The 18,376-nt window shown below is 65.7% G+C and overlaps 1 protein-coding gene across 1 annotated transcript in view; it reads left to right on the top strand.

The window, feature by feature from the left end:
- Positions 1-2,405: 2,405 nt before the first annotated feature.
- The window catches only part of LOC134353527 (sarcoplasmic/endoplasmic reticulum calcium ATPase 1-like), a 43,597-nt gene continuing 27,626 nt past the window's right edge, over positions 2,406-18,376 (top strand). Inside the window, exon 1 of the mRNA XM_063061526.1 lies at positions 2,406-2,425. Coding sequence (XP_062917596.1) covers positions 2,406-2,425 — 20 coding nt within the window. The remainder of the gene's footprint in view (positions 2,426-18,376) is intronic.

Consider the following 18,376-nt stretch of genomic DNA (forward strand, 5'->3'; position numbering starts at 1 on the left):
GGGGTTGGGGAGGAGAGAGAATGTCTGGGGTGGGGGGGGTTGGGGAGGAGAGAGAATGTCTGGGGTGGGGGGGGTTGGGGAGGAGAGAGAATGTCTGGGGTGGGGGGGGTTGGGGAGGAGAGAGAATGTTTGGGGTGGGGGGGGGTTGGGGAGGAGAGAGAATGTCCGGGGGGGGGGAAGAGAGAATGTCTGGGGTGGTGGGGATTGGGGAGGAGGGAGAATGTCCGGGGTGGGGGGGGGTTGGGGAGGAGAGAGAATGTCTGGGGTGGGGGGGAGAGAGAATGTCCGGGGTGGGGGGAGAGAGAATGTCCGGGGTGGGGGGGGGGGTTGGGGAGGAGAGAGAATGTCTGGGGTGGGGGGGGGGGTTGGGGAGGAGAGAGAATGTCTGGGGTGGGGGGGGGGTTGGGGAGGAGAATGTCTGGGGTGGGGGGGGTTGGGGAGGAGAGAGAATGTCTGGGGTGGGGGGGGTTGGGGAGGAGAGAGAATGTCTGGGGTGGGGGGGGTTGGGGAGGAGAGAGAATGTCTGGGGTGGGGGGTTGGGGAGGAGAGAGAATGTCTGGGGTGGGGGGTTGGGAAGGAGAGAGAATGTCCGGGGGGGGGGGTTGGGGGGGAGAGAGAATGTCCGGGGTGGGGGGGGGAGTTGGGGAGGAGAGAGAATGTCTGGGGTGGGGGTTGGGTAGGAGAGAGAATGTCTGGGGTGGGAGGGGTTGGGGAGGAGAGAGAATGTCCGGGGTGGGGGGGGAGAGAGAATGTCCGGGGGGGGTTGGGGGGGAGAGAGAATGTCTGGGGTGGGGGGTTGGGGAGGAGAGAGAATGTCCGGGGGGGGGGTTGGGGAGGAGAGAGAATGTCTGGGGTGGGGGGGGTTGGGGAGGAGAGAGAATGTCTGGGGTGGGGGGGGTTGGGGAGGAGAGAGAATGTCTGGGGTGGGGGGGGTTGGGGAGGAGAGAGAATGTCTGGGGTGGGGGGGGTTGGGGAGGAGAGAGAATGTCTGGGGTGGGGGGGGTTGGGGAGGAGAGAGAATGTTTGGGGTGGGGGGGGTTGGGGAGGAGAGAGAATGTCCGGGGGGGGGGTTGGGGAGGCGAGAGAATGTCTGGGGTGGGGGGGGTTGGGGAGGAGAGAGAATGTCTGGGGTGGGGGGGGTTGGGGAGGAGAGAGAATGTCTGGGGTGGGGGGGGTTGGGGAGGAGAGAGAATGTCTGGGGTGGGGGGGGTTGGGGAGGAGAGAGAATGTCCGGGGTGGGGGGGCGGTTGGGGAGGAGAGAGAATGTCCAGGGTGGGGGGGGGTTGGGGAGGAGAGAGAATGTCTGGGGTGGGGGGTTGGGGAGGAGAGAGAATGTCCGGGGTGGGGGGGGGATTGGGGAGGAGAGAGAATGTCTGGGGTGGGGGGTTGGGGAGGAGAGAGAATGTTTTGGGGTGGGGGGTTGGGGAGGAGAGAGAATGTCTGGGGTGGGGGGTTGGGAAGGAGAGAGAATGTCCAGGGGGGGGTTGGGGGGGAGAGAGAATGTCCGGGGTGGGGGGGAGTTGGGGAGGAGAGAGAATGTCTGAGGTGGGGGTTGGGGAGGAGAGAGAATGTCTGGGGTGGGAGGGGTTGGGGAGGAGAGAGAATGTCTGGGGTGGGGGGGGAGTTGGGGAGGAGAGAGAATGTCTGGGGGGGGTTGGGGAGGAGAGAGAATGTCCGGGGTGGGGGGGGGGGTTGGGGAGGAGAGAGAATGTCCGGGGTGGGGGGGGGTTTGGGGAGGAGAGAGAATGTCCGGGGTGGGGGGAGGAGAGAGAATGTCCGGGGTGGGGGGGGGTTGGGGAGGAGAGAGAATGTCCGGGGTGGGGGGGGGTTGGGGAGGAGAATGTCTGGGGTGGGGGGGTTGGGGAGGAGAGAGAATGTCTGGGATGGGGGTTGGGGAGTAGAGAGAATGTCTGGGGTGGGGGGGAGAGAGAATGTCCGGGGTGGGGGGGGTTGGGGAGGAGAGAGAATGTCTGGGGTGGGGGGTGGTTGGGGAGGAGAGAGAATGTCTGGGGTGGGGGGTTGGGGAGGAGAGAGAATGTCCGGGGGGGGGTTGGGGAGGAGAGAGAATGTCTGGGGTGGGGGGGGTTGGGGAGGAGAGAGAATGTCTGGGATGGGGGGTTGGGGAGGAGAGAGAATGTCCGGGGTGGGGGGTTGGGGAGGAGAGAGAATGTCCGGGGGGGGGTTTGAGGAGGAGAGAGAATGTCCGGGATGGGGGGGGGGATTGGGGAGGAGAGAGAATGTCTTGGGTGGGGGGTTGGGGAGGAGAGAGAATGTCTGGGGTGGGGGGTTGGGGAGGAGAGAGAATGTCTGGGGTGGGGGGTTGGGAAGGAGAGAGAATGTCCGGGGGGGGGTTGGGGGGGAGAGAGAATGTCCGGGGTGGGGGGGGGAGTTGGGGAGGAGAGAGAATGTCTGGGGTGGGGGTTGGGTAGGAGAGAGAAAGTCTGGGGTGGGAGGGGTTGGGGAGGAGAGAGAATGTCTGGGGTGGGGGGTTGGGGAGGAGAGAGAATGTCCGGGGGGGGGTTGGGGGGGGAGAGAGAATGTCTGGGGTGGGGGGTTGGGGAGGAGAGAGAATGTCCGGGGGGGGGGGTTGGGGAGGAGAGAGAATGTCCGGGGTGGGGGGGGTTGGGGAGGAGAGAGAATGTCTGGGGTGGGGGGGGTTGGGGAGGAGAGAGAATGTCTGGGGTGGGGGGGGTTGGGGAGGAGAGAGAATGTCTGGGGTGGGGGGGGTTGGGGAGGAGAGAGAATGTCTGGGGTGGGGGGGGTTGGGGAGGAGAGAGAATGTTTGGGGTGGGGGGGGTTGGGGAGGAGAGAGAATGTCCGGGGGGGGTTGGGGGGGGAAGAGAGAATGTCTGGGGTGGTGGGGATTGGGGAGGAGGGAGAATGTCCGGGGTGGGGGGGGGGTTGGGGAGGAGAGAGAATGTCTGGGGTGGGGGGGTGAGAGAATGTCCGGGGTGGGGGGGAGAGAGAATGTCCGGGGTGGGGGGCGGGGTTGGGGAGGAGAGAGAATGTCTGGGGTGGGGGGGGGGTTGGGGAGGAGAGAGAATGTCCGGGGGGGGGGGTTGGGAAGGAGAGAGAAGGTCTGGGGTGGGGGGGGGTTGGGGAGGAGAATGTCTGGGGTGGGGGGGGTTGGGGAGGAGAGAGAATGTCCGGGGGGGGGGTTTGGGGAGGAGAGAGAATGTCTGAGGTGGGGGGGTATTGGGGAGGAGAGAGAATGTCTGGGGGGGGGGTGGGGGGGAGAGAGAATGTCTGGGGTGGGGGGGGTTGGGGAGGAGAGAGAATGTCTGGGGTGGGGGGGGTTGGGGAGGAGAGAGAATGTCTGGGGTGGGGGGGTTGGGGAGGAGAGAGAATGTCTGGGGTGGGGGGTTGGGGAGGAGAGAGAATGTCTGGGGTGGGGGGTTGGGAAGGAGAGAGAATGTCCGGGGGGGGGTTGGGGGGGAGAGAGAATGTCCGGGGTGGGGGGGGGAGTTGGGGAGGAGAGAGAATGTCTGGGGTGGGGGTTGGGTAGGAGAGAGAATGTCTGGGGTGGGAGGGGTTGGGGAGGAGAGAGAATGTCCGGGGTGGGGGGGAGAGAGAATGTCCGGGGGGGGGGTTGGGGGGGAGAGAGAATGTCTGGGGTGGGGGGTTGGGGAGGAGAGAGAATGTCTGGGGTGGGGGGGGTTGGGGAGGAGAGAGAATGTCTGGGGTGGGGGGGGTTGGGGAGGAGAGAGAATGTCTGGGGTGGGGGGGGTTGGGGAGGAGAGAGAATGTTTGGGGTGGGGGGGGTTGGGGAGGAGAGAGAATGTCCGGGGGGGGGTTGGGGGGGAGAGAGAATGTCTGGGGTGGTGGGGATTGGGGAGGAGAGAGAATGTCCGGGGTGGGGGGGGGTTGGGGAGGAGAGAGAATGTCTGGGGTGGGGGGGAGAGAGAATGTCCGGGGTGGGGGGAGAGAGAATGTCCGGGGTGGGGGGGGGGTTGGGGAGGAGAGAGAATGTCTGGGGTGGGGGGGGGGTTGGGGAGGAGAGAGAATGTCCGGGGGGGGGTTGGGGAGGAGAGAGAATGTCTGGGGTGGGGGGGGTTGGGGAGGAGAGAGAATGTCTGGGGTGGGGGGGGTTGGGGAGGAGAGAGAATGTCTGGGGTGGGGGGGGTTGGGGAGGAGAGAGAATGTCTGGGGTGGGGGGGGTTGGGGAGGAGAGAGAATGTCCGGGGTGGGGGGGCGGTTGGGGAGGAGAGAGAATGTCCAGGGTGGGGGGGGGGTTGGGGAGGAGAGAGAATGTCTGGGGTGGGGGGTTGGGGAGGAGAGAGAATGTCCGGGGTGGGGGGGGGGATTGGGGAGGAGAGAGAATGTCTGGGGTGGGGGGTTGGGGAGGAGAGAGAATGTTTTGGGGTGGGGGGTTGGGGAGGAGAGAGAATGTCTGGGGTGGGGGGTTGGGAAGGAGAGAGAATGTCCAGGGGGGGGTTGGGGGGGAGAGAGAATGTCCGGGGTGGGGGGGAGTTGGGGAGGAGAGAGAATGTCTGAGGTGGGGGTTGGGGAGGAGAGAGAATGTCTGGGGTGGGAGGGGTTGGGGAGGAGAGAGAATGTCTGGGGTGGGGGGGGAGTTGGGGAGGAGAGAGAATGTCTGGGGGGGGTTGGGGAGGAGAGAGAATGTCCGTGGTGGGGGGGGGTTTGGGGAGGAGAGAGAATGTCCGGGGTGGGGGGGGGGTTTGGGGAGGAGAGAGAATGTCCGGGGTGGGGGGAGGAGAGAGAATGTCCGGGGTGGGGGGGGGTTGGGGAGGAGAGAGAATGTCCGGGGTGGGGGGGGGGGTTGGGGAGGAGAGAGAATGTCTGGGGTGGGGGGGTTGGGGAGGAGAGAGAATGTCTGGGATGGGGGTTGGGGAGTAGAGAGAATGTCTGGGGTGGGGGGAGAGAGAATGTCCGGGGTGGGGGGGTTGGGGAGGAGAGAGAATGTCTGGGGTGGGGGGGGGGTTGGGGAGGAGAGAGAATGTCTGGGGTGGGGGGTTGGGGAGGAGAGAGAATGTCCGAGGGGGGGGTTGGGGAGGAGAGAGAATGTCTGGGGTGGGGGGGGTTGGGGAGGAGAGAGAATGTCTGGGATGGGGGGTTGGGGAGGAGAGAGAATGTCCGGGGTGGGGGGTTGGGGAGGAGAGAGAATGTCCGGGGGGGGTTTGAGGAGGAGAAAGAATGTCCGGGATGGGGGGGGGGATTGGGGAGGAGAGAGAATGTCTTGGGTGAGGGGTTGGGGAGGAGAGAGAATGTCCGGGGGGGGGGGTTGGGGAGGAGAGAGAATGTCCGGGGTGGGGGGGGTTGGGGAGGAGAGAGAATGTCTGGGGTGGGGGGGGTTGGGGAGGAGAGAGAATGTCTGGGGTGGGGGGGGTTGGGGAGGAGAGAGAATGTCTGGGGTGGGGGGGGTTGGGGAGGAGAGAGAATGTCTGGGGTGGGGGGGGTTGGGGAGGAGAGAGAATGTTTGCGTTGGGGGGGGGTTGGGGAGGAGAGAGAATGTCCGGGGGGGGTTGGGGGGGGAAGAGAGAATGTCTGGGGTGGTGGGGATTGGGGAGGAGGGAGAATGTCCGGGGTGGGGGGGGGGTTGGGGAGGAGAGAGAATGTCTGGGGTGGGGGGAGAGAGAATGTCCGGGGTGGGGGGGAGAGAGAATGACCGGGGTGGGGGGGGGGTTGGGGAGGAGAGAGAATGTCTGGGGTGGGGGGGGGGGAGGAGAGAGAATGTCCGGGGGGGGGTTGGGGAGGAGAGAGAATGTCTGGGGTGGGGGGGGGTTGGGGAGGAGAATGTCTGGGGTGGGGGGGGTTGGGGAGGAGAGAGAATGTCTGGGGTGGGGGGGGTTGGGGAGGAGAGAGAATGTCTGGGGTGGGGGGGGTTGGGGAGGAGAGAGAATGTCTGGGGTGGGGGGTTGGGGAGGAGAGAGAATGTCCGGGGGGGGGTTGGGGAGAAGAGAGAATGTCTGGGGTGGGGGGGGTTGGGGAGGAGAGAGAATGTCTGGGATGGGGGGTTGGGGAGGAGAGAGAATGTCCGGGGTGGGGGGTTGGGGAGGAGAGAGAATGTCCGGGGTGGGGGGGGGGGTTGGGGAGGAGAGAGAATGTCCAGGGTGGGGGAGGGTTGGGGAGGAGAGAGAATGTCTGGGGTGGGGGGTTGGGGAGGAGAGAGAATGTCCGGGGTGGGGGGGGGATTGGGGAGGAGAGAGAATGTCTGGGGTGGGGGGTTGGGGAGGAGAGAGAATGTTTTGGGGTGGGGGGTTGGGGAGGAGAGAGAATGTCTGGGGTGGGGGGTTGGGAAGGAGAGAGAATGTCCAGGGGGGGGTTGGGGGGGAGAGAGAATGTCCGGGGTGGGGGGGAGTTGGGGAGGAGAGAGAATGTCTGAGGTGGGGGTTGGGGAGGAGAGAGAATGTCTGGGGTGGGAGGGGTTGGGGAGGAGAGAGAATGTCTGGGGTGGGGGGGGGTTGGGGAGGAGAGAGAATGTCCGGGGTGGGGGGGGGTTGGGGAGGAGAGAGAATGTCCGGGGTGGGGGGGGGTTTGGGGAGGAGAGAGAATGTCCGGGGTGGGGGGGGTTGGGGAGGAGAGAGAATGTCCGGGGTGGGGGGGGGGGTTGGGGAGGAGAGAGAATGTCCGGGGTGGGGGGGGGGGTTGGGGAGGAGAGAGAATGTCTGGGGTGGGGGGGGTTGGGGAGGAGAGAGAATGTCTGGGATGGGGGTTGGGGAGTAGAGAGAATGTCTGGGGTGGGTGGGGTTGGGGAGGAGAGAGAATGTCCGAGGGGGGGGTTGGGGAGGAGAGAGAATGTCTGGGGTGGGGGGGGTTGGGGAGGAGAGAGAATGTCCGGGGTGGGGGGGGGTTGGGGAGGAGAGAGAATGTCCAGGGTGGGGGGGGGTTGGGGAGGAGAGAGAATGTCTGGGGTGGGGGGTTGGGGAGGAGAGAGAATGTCCGGGGTGGGGGGTTGGGGAGGAGAGAGAATGTCCGGGGGGGGGGGTTGGGGAGGAGAGAGAATGTCCGGGGTGGGGGGGGGGGATTGGGGAGGAGAGAGAATGTCTGGGGTGGGGGGTTGGGGAGGAGAGAGAATGTCTGGGGGGGGGGTTGGGAAGGAGAGAGAATGTCCGGGGGGGGGGTTGGGGGGGAGAGAGAATGTCCGGGGTGGGGGGGAGAGAGAATGTCTGGGGTGGGGGTTGGGGAGGAGAGAGAATGTCTGGGGTGGGGGGGGTTGGGGAGGAGAGAGAATGTCTGGGGTGGGGGGTTGGGGAGGAGAGAGAATGTCTGGGGGGGTGGGGAGGAGAGAGATGGGGGGGGTGGGAGGAGAGAGAATGTCCGGGGTGGGGGGGGGGTTTGGGGAGGAGAGAGAATGTCCGGGGTTGGGGAGGAGAGAGCATGTCCAGGGTGGGGGGGGGTTGGGGAGGAGAGAGAATGTCTGGGGTGGGGGTTGGGGAGGAGAGAGAATGTCTGGGGTGGGAGGGGTTGGGGAGGAGAGAGATGTCTGGGGTGGGGGGGGGTTGGGGAGGAGAGAGAATGTCTGGGGGGGGTTTGGGGAGGAGAGAGTATGTCCAGGGTGGGGGGGGGTTGGGGAGGAGAGAGAATGTCGGGGGTGGGGGGGGTTTGGGGAGGAGAGAGAATGTCCGGGGTGGGGGGAGAAGAGAGAATGTCCGGGGTGGGGGGGGTTGGGGAGGAGAGAGAATGTCCGGGGTGGGGGGGGGGTTGGGGAGGAGAGAGAATGTCCAGGGTGGGGGGGGGTTGGGGAGGAGAGAGAATGTCTGGGGTGGGGGGTTGGGGAGGAGAGAGAATGTCCGGGGTGGGGGGTTGGGGAGGAGAGAGAATGTCCGGGGGGGGGGGTTGAGGAGGAGAGAGAATGTCCGGGGTGGGGGGGGGTGGGGATTGGGGAGGAGAGAGAATGTCTGGGGTGGGGGGTTGGGGAGGAGAGAGAATGTATGGGGTGGGGGGTTGGGAAGGAGAGAGAATGTCCGGGGGGGGTTGGGGGGGAGAGAGAATGTCCGGGGTGGGGGGGAGAGAGAATGTCTGGGGTGGGGGTTGGGGAGGAGAGAGAATGTCTGGGGTGGGAGGGGTTGGGGAGGAGAGAGAATGTCTGGGGTGGGGGGGGGGTTGGGGAGGAGAGAGAATGTCTGGGGGGGGGTTGGGGAGGAGAGAGAATGTCCGGGGTGGGGGGGGGGTTTGGGGAGGAGAGAGAATGTCCGGGGTTGGGGAGGAGAGAGAATGTCCGGGGTGGGGGGGGGTTGGGGAGGAGAGAGAATGTCCGGGGTGGGGGGGGTTGGGGAGGAGAGAGAATGTCTGGGGTGGAGGGGGTTGGGGAGGAGAGAGAATGTCTGGGGTGGGGGTTGGGGAGGAGAGAGAATGTCTGGGGTGGGGGGGTTGGGGAGGAGAGAGAATGTCTGGGGTGGGGGTTGGGGAGGAGAGAGAATGTCTGGGGTGGGGGGTGTTGGGGAGGAGAGAGAATGTCTGGGGTGTGGGGTTGGGGGGTGTTGGGGAGGAGAGAGAATGTCTGGGGTGGGGGGGGGGGTTGGACAGGAGAGAGAATGTCTGGGATGGGGGGTTGGGGAGGAGAGAGAATGTCCGGGGTGGGGGGTTGGGGAGGAGAGAGAATGTCCGGGGGGGGTTTGAGGAGGAGAGAGAATGTCCGGGGTGGGGGGGGGGATTGGGGAGGAGAGAGAATGTCTTGGGTGGGGGGTTGGGGAGGAGAGAGAATGTCTGGGGTGGGGGGTTGGGGAGGAGAGAGAATGTCTGGGGTGGGGGGTTGGGAAGGAGAGAGAATGTCCGGGGGGGGGTTGGGGGGGAGAGAGAATGTCCGGGGTGGGGGGGGGAGTTGGGGAGGAGAGAGAATGTCTGGGGTGGGGGTTGGGTAGGAGAGAGAATGTCTGGGGTGGGAGGGGTTGGGGAGGAGAGAGAATGTCCGGGGTGGGGGGGGAGAGAGAATGTCCGGGGGGGGTTGGGGGGGAGAGAGAATGTCTGGGGTGGGGGGTTGGGGAGGAGAGAGAATGTCCGGGGGGGGGGTTGGGGAGGAGAGAGAATGTCCGGGGTGGGGGGGGTTGGGGAGGAGAGAGAATGTCTGGGGTGGGGGGGGTTGGGGAGGAGAGAGAATGTCTGGGGTGGGGGGGGGTTGGGGAGGAGAGAGAATGTCTGGGGTGGGGGTGGGTTGGGGAGGAGAGAGAATGTCTGGGGTGGGGGGGGTTGGGGAGGAGAGAGAATGTTTGGGGTGGGGGGGGTTGGGGAGGAGAGAGAATGTCTGGGGTGGGGGGGTTGGGGAGGAGAGAGAATGTCTGGGGTGGGGGGGGGTTGGGGAGGAGAGAGAATGTCCGGGGTGGGGGGGGGTTGGGGAGGAGAGAGAATGTCCAGGGTGGGGGGGGGGTTGGGGAGGAGAGAGAATGTCTGGGGTGGGGGGTTGGGGAGGAGAGAGAATGTCCGGGGGGGGGGTTGGGGAGGAGAGAGAATGTCCGGGGGGGGGGTTGAGGAGGAGAGAGAATGTCCGGGGGGGGGGGTTGAGGAGGAGAGAGAATGTCCGGGGTGGGGGGGGGTGGGGATTGGGGAGGAGAGAGAATGTCTGGGGGGGGGGTTGGGGAGGAGAGAGAATGTCTGGGGTGGGGGGTTGGGAAGGAGAGAGAATTGTCCGGGGGGGGTTGGGGGGGAGAGAGAATGTCCGGGGTGGGGGGGAGAGAGAATGTCTGGGGTGGGGGTTGGGGAGGAGAGAGAATGTCTGGGGTGGGAGGGGTTGGGGAGGAGAGAGAATGTCTGGGGTGGGGGGGGGGTTGGGGAGGAGAGAGAATGTCTGGGGGGGGGTTGGGGAGGAGAGAGAATGTCCGGGGTGGGGGGGGGGTTTGGGGAGGAGAGAGAATGTCCGGGGTTGGGGAGGAGAGAGAATGTCCGGGGTGGGGGGGGGGTTGGGGAGGAGAGAGAATGTCCGGGGTGGGGGGGGTTGGGGAGGAGAGAGAATGTCTGGGGTGGAGGGGGTTGGGGAGGAGAGAGAATGTCTGGGGTGGGGGTTGGGGAGGAGAGAGAATGTCTGGGGTGGGGGGGTTGAGGAGGAGAGAGAATGTCTGGGGTGGGGGTTGGGGAGGAGAGAGAATGTCTGGGGTGGGGGGTGTTGGGGAGGAGAGAGAATGTCTGGGGTGTGGGGTTGGGGGGTGTTGGGGAGGAGAGAGAATGTCTGGGGTGGGGGGGGGGTTGGACAGGAGAGAGAATGTCTGGGGTGGGGGGTTGGGGAGGAGAGAGAATGTCTGGGGTGGGGGGTTGGGAAGGAGAGAGAATGTCCGGGGGGGGGTTGGGGGGGAGAGAGAATGTCCGGGGTGGGGGGGGGAGTTGGGGAGGAGAGAGAATGTCTGGGGTGGGGGTTGGGTAGGAGAGAGAATGTCTGGGGTGGGAGGGGTTGGGGAGGAGAGAGAATGTCCGGGGTGGGGGGGGGAGAGAGAATGTCCGGGGGGGGTTGGGGGGGAGAGAGAATGTCTGGGGTGGGGGGTTGGGGAGGAGAGAGAATGTCCGGGGGGGGGGTTGGGGAGGAGAGAGAATGTCCGGGGTGGGGGGGGTTGGGGAGGAGAGAGAATGTCTGGGGTGGGGGGGGTTGGGGAGGAGAGAGAATGTCTGGGGTGGGGGGGGGTTGGGGAGGAGAGAGAATGTCTGGGGTGGGGGGGGGTTGGGGAGGAGAGAGAATGTCTGGGGTGGGGGGGGTTGGGGAGGAGAGAGAATGTTTGGGGTGGGGGGGGTTGGGGAGGAGAGAGAATGTCCGGGGGGGGGGTTGGGGGGGGGAGAGAGAATGTCTGGGGTGGTGGGGATTGGGGAGGAGAGAGAATGTCCGGGGTGGGGGGGGGGTTGGGGAGGAGAGAGAATGTCCGGGGTGGGGGGGAGAGAGAATGTCCGGGTTGGGGGGGAGAGAGAATGTCCGGGGTGGGGGGGGGGGTTTTGGGGAGGAGAGAGAATGTCTGGGGTGGGGGGGGGGGGTGGGGAGGAGAGAGAATGTCCGGGGGGGGGGTTGGGGAGGAGAGAGAATGTCTGGGGCGGGGGGGGGGTTGGGGAGGAGAATGTCTGGGGTGGGGGGGGTTGGGGAGGAGAGAGAATGTCTGGGGTGGGGGGGTTGGGGAGGAGAGAGAATGTCTGGGGTGGGGGGGGGTTGGGGAGGAGAGAGAATGTCCGGGGTGGGGGGGGGGTTGGGGAGGAGAGAGAATGTCCAGGGTGGGGGGGGGGTTGGGGAGGAGAGAGAATGTCTGGGGTGGGGGGTTGGGGAGGAGAGAGAATGTCCGGGGTGGGGGGTTGGGGAGGAGAGAGAATGTCCGGGGGGGGGGTTGAGGAGGAGAGAGAATGTCCGGGGTGGGGGGGGGGATTGGGGAGGAGAGAGAATGTCTGGGGTGGGGGGTTGGGTAGGAGAGAGAATGTCTGGGGTGGGGGGTTGGGAAGGAGAGAGAATGTCCGGGGGGGGTTGGGGGGGAGAGAGAATGTCCGGGGTGGGGGGGAGAGAGAATGTCTGGGGTGGGGGTTGGGGAGGAGAGAGAATGTCTGGGGTGGGAGGGGTTGGGGAGGAGAGAGAATGTCTGGGGTGGGGGGGGTTGGGGAGGAGAGAGAATGTCTGGGGGGGGGGTTGGGGAGGAGAGAGAATGTCCGGGGTGGGGGGGGGGGTTTGGGGAGGAGAGAGAATGTCCGGGGGGGGGGGGGTTTGGGGAGGAGAGAGAATGTCTGAGGTGGGGGGGTATTGGGGAGGAGAGAGAATGTCTGGGGGGGGGGTGGGGGGGAGAGAGAATGTCTGGGGTGGGGGGGGTTGGGGAGGAGAGAGAATGTCTGGGGTGGGGGGGGTTGGGGAGGAGAGAGAATGTCTGGGGTGGGGGGGTTGGGGAGGAGAGAGAATGTCTGGGGTGGGGGGTTGGGGAGGAGAGAGAATGTCTGGGGTGGGGGGTTGGGAAGGAGAGAGAATGTCCGGGGGGGGGTTGGGGGGGAGAGAGAATGTCCGGGGTGGGGGGGGGAGTTGGGGAGGAGAGAGAATGTCTGGGGTGGGGGTTGGGTAGGAGAGAGAATGTCTGGGGTGGGAGGGGTTGGGGAGGAGAGAGAATGTCCGGGGTGGGGGGGGAGAGAGAATGTCCGGGGGGGGGTTGGGGGGGAGAGAGAATGTCTGGGGTGGGGGGTGGGGGAGGAGAGAGAATGTCTGGGGTGGGGGGGGTTGGGGAGGAGAGAGAATGTCTGGGGTGGGGGGGGTTGGGGAGGAGAGAGAATGTCTGGGGTGGGGGGGGTTGGGGAGGAGAGAGAATGTTTGGGGTGGGGGGGGTTGGGGAGGAGAGAGAATGTCCGGGGGGGGGTTGGGGGGGAGAGAGAATGTCTGGGGTGGTGGGGATTGGGGAGGAGAGAGAATGTCCGGGGTGGGGGGGGGTTGGGGAGGAGAGAGAATGTCTGGGGTGGGGGGGAGAGAGAATGTCCGGGGTGGGGGGGAGAGAGAATGTCCGGGGTGGGGGGGGGGTTGGGGAGGAGAGAGAATGTCTGGGGTGGGGGGGGGGTTGGGGAGGAGAGAGAATGTCCGGGGGGGGGTTGGGGAGGAGAGAGAATGTCTGGGGTGGGGGGGGTTGGGGAGGAGAGAGAATGTCTGGGGTGGGGGGGGTTGGGGAGGAGAGAGAATGTCTGGGGTGGGGGGGGTTGGGGAGGAGAGAGAATGTCTGGGGTGGGGGGGGTTGGGGAGGAGAGAGAATGTCCGGGGTGGGGGGGCGGTTGGGGAGGAGAGAGAATGTCCAGGGTGGGGGGGGGGTTGGGGAGGAGAGAGAATGTCTGGGGTGGGGGGTTGGGGAGGAGAGAGAATGTCCGGGGTGGGGGGGGGGATTGGGGAGGAGAGAGAATGTCTGGGGTGGGGGGTTGGGGAGGAGAGAGAATGTTTTGGGGTGGGGGGTTGGGGAGGAGAGAGAATGTCTGGGGTGGGGGGTTGGGAAGGAGAGAGAATGTCCAGGGGGGGGTTGGGGGGGAGAGAGAATGTCCGGGGTGGGGGGGAGTTGGGGAGGAGAGAGAATGTCTGAGGTGGGGGTTGGGGAGGAGAGAGAATGTCTGGGGTGGGAGGGGTTGGGGAGGAGAGAGAATGTCTGGGGTGGGGGGGGAGTTGGGGAGGAGAGAGAATGTCTGGGGGGGGTTGGGGAGGAGAGAGAATGTCCGTGGTGGGGGGGGGTTTGGGGAGGAGAGAGAATGTCCGGGGTGGGGGGGGGGTTTGGGGAGGAGAGAGAATGTCCGGGGTGGGGGGAGGAGAGAGAATGTCCGGGGTGGGGGGGGGTTGGGGAGGAGAGAGAATGTCCGGGGTGGGGGGGGGGGTTGGGGAGGAGAGAGAATGTCTGGGGTGGGGGGTTGGGAAGGAGAGAGAATGTCCGGGGGGGGGTTGGGGGGGAGAGAGAATGTCCGGGGTGGGGGGGGGAGTTGGGGAGGAGAGAGAATGTCTGGGGTGGGGGTTGGGTAGGAGAGAGAATGTCTGGGGTGGGAGGGGTTGGGGAGGAGAGAGAATGTCCGGGGTGGGGGGGAGAGAGAATGTCCGGGGGGGGGTTGGGGGGGAGAGAGAATGTCTGGGGTGGGGGGTTGGGGAGGAGAGAGAATGTCTGGGGTGGGGGGGGTTGGGGAGGAGAGAGAATGTCTGGGGTGGGGGGGGTTGGGGAGGAGAGAGAATGTCTGGGGTGGGGGGGGTTGGGGAGGAGAGAGAATGTTTGGGGTGGGGGGGGTTGGGGAGGAGAGAGAATGTCCGGGGGGGGGTTGGGGGGGAGAGAGAATGTCTGGGGTGGTGGGGATTGGGGAGGAGAGAGAATGTCCGGGGTGGGGGGGGGTTGGGGAGGAGAGAGAATGTCTGGGGTGGGGGGGAGAGAGAATGTCCGGGGTGGGGGGGAGAGAGAATGTCCGGGGTGGGGGGGGGGTTGGGGAGGAGAGAGAATGTCTGGGGTGGGGGGGGGGTTGGGGAGGAGAGAGAATGTCCGGGGGGGGGTTGGGGAGGAGAGAGAATGTCTGGGGTGGGGGGGGTTGGGGAGGAGAGAGAATGTCTGGGGTGGGGGGGGTTGGGGAGGAGAGAGAATGTCTGGGGTGGGGGGGGTTGGGGAGGAGAGAGAATGTCTGGGGTGGGGGGGGTTGGGGAGGAGAGAGAATGTCCGGGGTGGGGGGGCGGTTGGGGAGGAGAGAGAATGTCCAGGGTGGGGGGGGGGTTGGGGAGGAGAGAGAATGTCTGGGGTGGGGGGTTGGGGAGGAGAGAGAATGTCCGGGGTGGGGGGGGGGATTGGGGAGGAGAGAGAATGTCTGGGGTGGGGGGTTGGGGAGGAGAGAGAATGTTTTGGGGTGGGGGGTTGGGGAGGAGAGAGAATGTCTGGGGTGGGGGGTTGGGAAGGAGAGAGAATGTCCAGGGGGGGGTTGGGGGGGAGAGAGAATGTCCGGGGTGGGGGGGAGTTGGGGAGGAGAGAGAATGTCTGAGGTGGGGGTTGGGGAGGAGAGAGAATGTCTGGGGTGGGAGGGGTTGGGGAGGAGAGAGAATGTCTGGGGTGGGGGGGGAGTTGGGGAGGAGAGAGAATGTCTGGGGGGGGTTGGGGAGGAGAGAGAATGTCCGTGGTGGGGGGGGGTTTGGGGAGGAGAGAGAATGTCCGGGGTGGGGGGGGGGTTTGGGGAGGAGAGAGAATGTCCGGGGTGGGGGGAGGAGAGAGAATGTCCGGGGTGGGGGGGGGTTGGGGAGGAGAGAGAATGTCCGGGGTGGGGGGGGGGGTTGGGGAGGAGAGAGAATGTCTGGGGTGGGGGGGTTGGGGAGGAGAGAGAATGTCTGGGATGGGGGTTGGGGAGTAGAGAGAATGTCTGGGGTGGGGGGGAGAGAGAATGTCCGGGGTGGGGGGGTTGGGGAGGAGAGAGAATGTCTGGGGTGGGGGGGGGTTGGGGAGGAGAGAGAATGTCTGGGGTGGGGGGTTGGGGAGGAGAGAGAATGTCCGAGGGGGGGGTTGGGGAGGAGAGAGAATGTCTGGGGTGGGGGGGGTTGGGGAGGAGAGAGAATGTCTGGGATGGGGGGTTGGGGAGGAGAGAGAATGTCCGGGGTGGGGGGTTGGGGAGGAGAGAGAATGTCCGGGGGGGGTTTGAGGAGGAGAAAGAATGTCCGGGATGGGGGGGGGGATTGGGGAGGAGAGAGAATGTCTTGGGTGAGGGGTTGGGGAGGAGAGAGAATGTCCGGGGGGGGGGGTTGGGGAGGAGAGAGAATGTCCGGGGTGGGGGGGGTTGGGGAGGAGAGAGAATGTCTGGGGTGGGGGGGGTTGGGGAGGAGAGAGAATGTCTGGGGTGGGGGGGGTTGGGGAGGAGAGAGAATGTCTGGGGTGGGGGGGGTTGGGGAGGAGAGAGAATGTCTGGGATGGGGGGTTGGGGAGGAGAGAGAATGTTTGCGTTGGGGGGGGTTGGGGAGGAGAGAGAATGTCCGGGGGGGGTTGGGGGGGGAAGAGAGAATGTCTGGGGTGGTGGGGATTGGGGAGGAGGGAGAATGTCCGGGGTGGGGGGGGGGTTGGGGAGGAGAGAGAATGTCTGGGGTGGGGGGTTGGGGAGGAGAGAGAATGTCCGGGGTGGGGGGGAGAGAGAATGTCCGGGGTGGGGGGGGGGTTGGGGAGGAGAGAGAATGTCTGGGGTGGGGGGGGGGTTGGGGAGGAGAGAGAATGTCCGGGGGGGGGTTGGGGAGGAGAGAGAATGTCTGGGGTGGGGGGGGGTTGGGGAGGAGAATGTCTGGGGTGGGGGGGGTTGGGGAGGAGAGAGAATGTCTGGGGTGGGGGGGGTTGGGGAGGAGAGAGAATGTCTGGGGTGGGGGGGGTTGGGGAGGAGAGAGAATGTCTGGGGTGGGGGGTTGGGGAGGAGAGAGAATGTCCGGGGGGGGGTTGGGGAGAAGAGAGAATGTCTGGGGTGGGGGGGGTTGGGGAGGAGAGAGAATGTCTGGGATGGGGGGTTGGGGAGGAGAGAGAATGTCCGGGGTGGGGGGTTGGGGAGGAGAGAGAATGTCCGGGGTGGGGGGGGGGTTGGGGAGGAGAGAGAATGTCCAGGGTGGGGGAGGGTTGGGGAGGAGAGAGAATGTCTGGGGTGGGGGGTTGGGGAGGAGAGAGAATGTCCGGGGTGGGGGGGGGATTGGGGAGGAGAGAGAATGTCTGGGGTGGGGGGTTGGGGAGGAGAGAGAATGTTTTGGGGTGGGGGGTTGGGGAGGAGAGAGAATGTCTGGGGTGGGGGGTTGGGAAGGAGAGAGAATGTCCAGGGGGGGGTTGGGGGGGAGAGAGAATGTCCGGGGTGGGGGGGAGTTGGGGAGGAGAGAGAATGTCTGAGGTGGGGGTTGGGGAGGAGAGAGAATGTCTGGGGTGGGAGGGGTTGGGGAGGAGAGAGAATGTCTGGGGTGGGGGGGGGTTGGGGAGGAGAGAGATTGTCCGGGGTGGGGGGGGGTTGGGGAGGAGAGAGAATGTCCGGGGTGGGGGGGGGGTTTGGGGAGGAGAGAGAATGTCCGGGGTGGGGGGAGGAGAGAGAATGTCCGGGGTGGGGGGGGGTTGGGGAGGAGAGAGAATGTCCGGGGTGGGGGGGGGGTTGGGGAGGAGAGAGAATGTCTGGGGTGGGGGGGGTTGGGGAGGAGAGAGAATGTCTGGGATGGGGGTTGGGGAGTAGAGAGAATGTCTGGGGTGGGTGGGGTTGGGGAGGAGAGAGAATGTCCGGGGGGGGGTTGGGGAGGAGAGAGAATGTCTGGGGTGGGGGGGGTTGGGGAGGAGAGAGAATGTCCGGGGTGGGGGGGGGGTTGGGGAGGAGAGAGAATGTCCAGGGTGGGGGGGGGTTGGGGAGGAGAGAGAATGTCTGGGGTGGGGGGTTGGGGAGGAGAGAGAATGTCCGGGGTGGGGGGTTGGGGAGGAGAGAGAATGTCCGGGGGGGGGGGGTTGAGGAGGACAGAGAAAGTCAGTGGTGGGGGGGGTTGGGGAGGAGAGAGAATGTCTGGATTGGGGAGGAGAGAGAATGTCTGGGGGGGGGGTTGGGGAGGAGAGAGAATGTCTGGGGGGGGTTGGGAAGGAAGTGGGGGAGAGAATGTCGGGGGGGGGGTTGGGGAGGAGAGAGAATGTCTGGGTGGGGGGGGGAGGAGAGAGAATGTCCGGGGGGGGGGGTTGGGGGGGAGAGAGAATGTCCGGGGTGGGGGGGAGAGAGAATGTCTGGGGTGGGGGTTGGGGAGGAGAGAGAATGTCTGGGGTGGGAGGGGTTGGGGAGGAGAGAGAATGTCTGGGGTGGGGGGGGTTGGGGAGGAGAGAGAATGTCTGGGGGGGGTGGGGAGGAGAGAGAATGTCCGGGGTGGGGGGGGGGTTTGGGGAGGAGAGAGAATGTCCGGGGTTGGGGAGGAGAGAGCATGTCCAGGGTGGGGGGGGGGGTTGGGGAGGAGAGAGAATGTCTGGGGTGGGGGGTTGGGGAGGAGAGAGAATGTCCGGGGTGGGGGGGGGATTGGGGAGGAGAGAGAATGTCTGGGGTGGGGGGTTGGGGAGGAGAGAGAATGTCTGGGGTGGGGGGTTGGGGAGGAGAGAGAATGTCTGGGGTGGGGGGTTGGGAAGGAGAGAGAATGTCCAGGGGGGGGGTTGGGGGGGAGAGAGAATGTCCGGGGTGGGGGGGAGTTGGGGAGGAGAGAGAATGTCTGGGGTGGGGGTTGGGGAGGAGAGAGAATGTCTGGGGTGGGAGGGGTTGGGGAGGAGAGAGAATGTCTGGGGTGGGGGGGGGTTGGGGAGGAGAGAGAATGTCTGGGGGGGGTTTGGGGAGGAGAGAGTATGTCCAGGGTGGGGGGGGGGGTTGGGGAGGAGAGAGAATGTCGGGGGTGGGGGGGGTTTGGGGAGGAGAGAGAATGTCCGGGGTGGGGGGTTGGGGAGAAGAGAGAATGTCCGGGGTGGGGGGGGTTGGGGAGGAGAGAGAATGTCCGGGGTGGGGGGGGGGTTGGGGAGGAGAGAGAATGTCCAGGGTGGGGGGGGGTTGGGGAGGAGAGAGAATGTCTGGGGTGGGGGGTTGGGGAGGAGAGAGAATGTCCGGGGTGGGGGGTTGGGGAGGAGAGAGAATGTCCGGGGGGGGGGGGGTTGAGGAGGAGAGAGAATGTCCGGGGTGGGGGGGGGGGGGGATTGGGGAGGAGAGAGAATGTCTGGGGTGGGGGGTTGGGGAGGAGAGAGAATGTATGGGGTGGGGGGTTGGGAGGAGAGAGAATGTCCGGGGGGGGGGTTGGGGGGAGAGAGAATGTCCGGGGTGGGGGGGAGAGAGAATGTCTGGGGTGGGGGTTGGGGAGGAGAGAGAATGTCTGGGGTGGGAGGGGTTGGGGAGGAGAGAGAATGTCTGGGGTGGGGGGGGGGTTGGGGAGGAGAGAGAATGTCTGGGGGGGGGTTGGGGAGGAGAGAGAATGTCCGGGGTGGGGGGGGGGTTTGGGGAGGAGAGAGAATGTCCGGGGTTGGGGAGGAGAGAGATGTCGGGG

Source organism: Mobula hypostoma, chromosome 11 (genome assembly GCF_963921235.1).
Source record: "Mobula hypostoma chromosome 11, sMobHyp1.1, whole genome shotgun sequence".
Lineage (NCBI taxonomy): Eukaryota > Metazoa > Chordata > Chondrichthyes > Myliobatiformes > Myliobatidae > Mobula > Mobula hypostoma.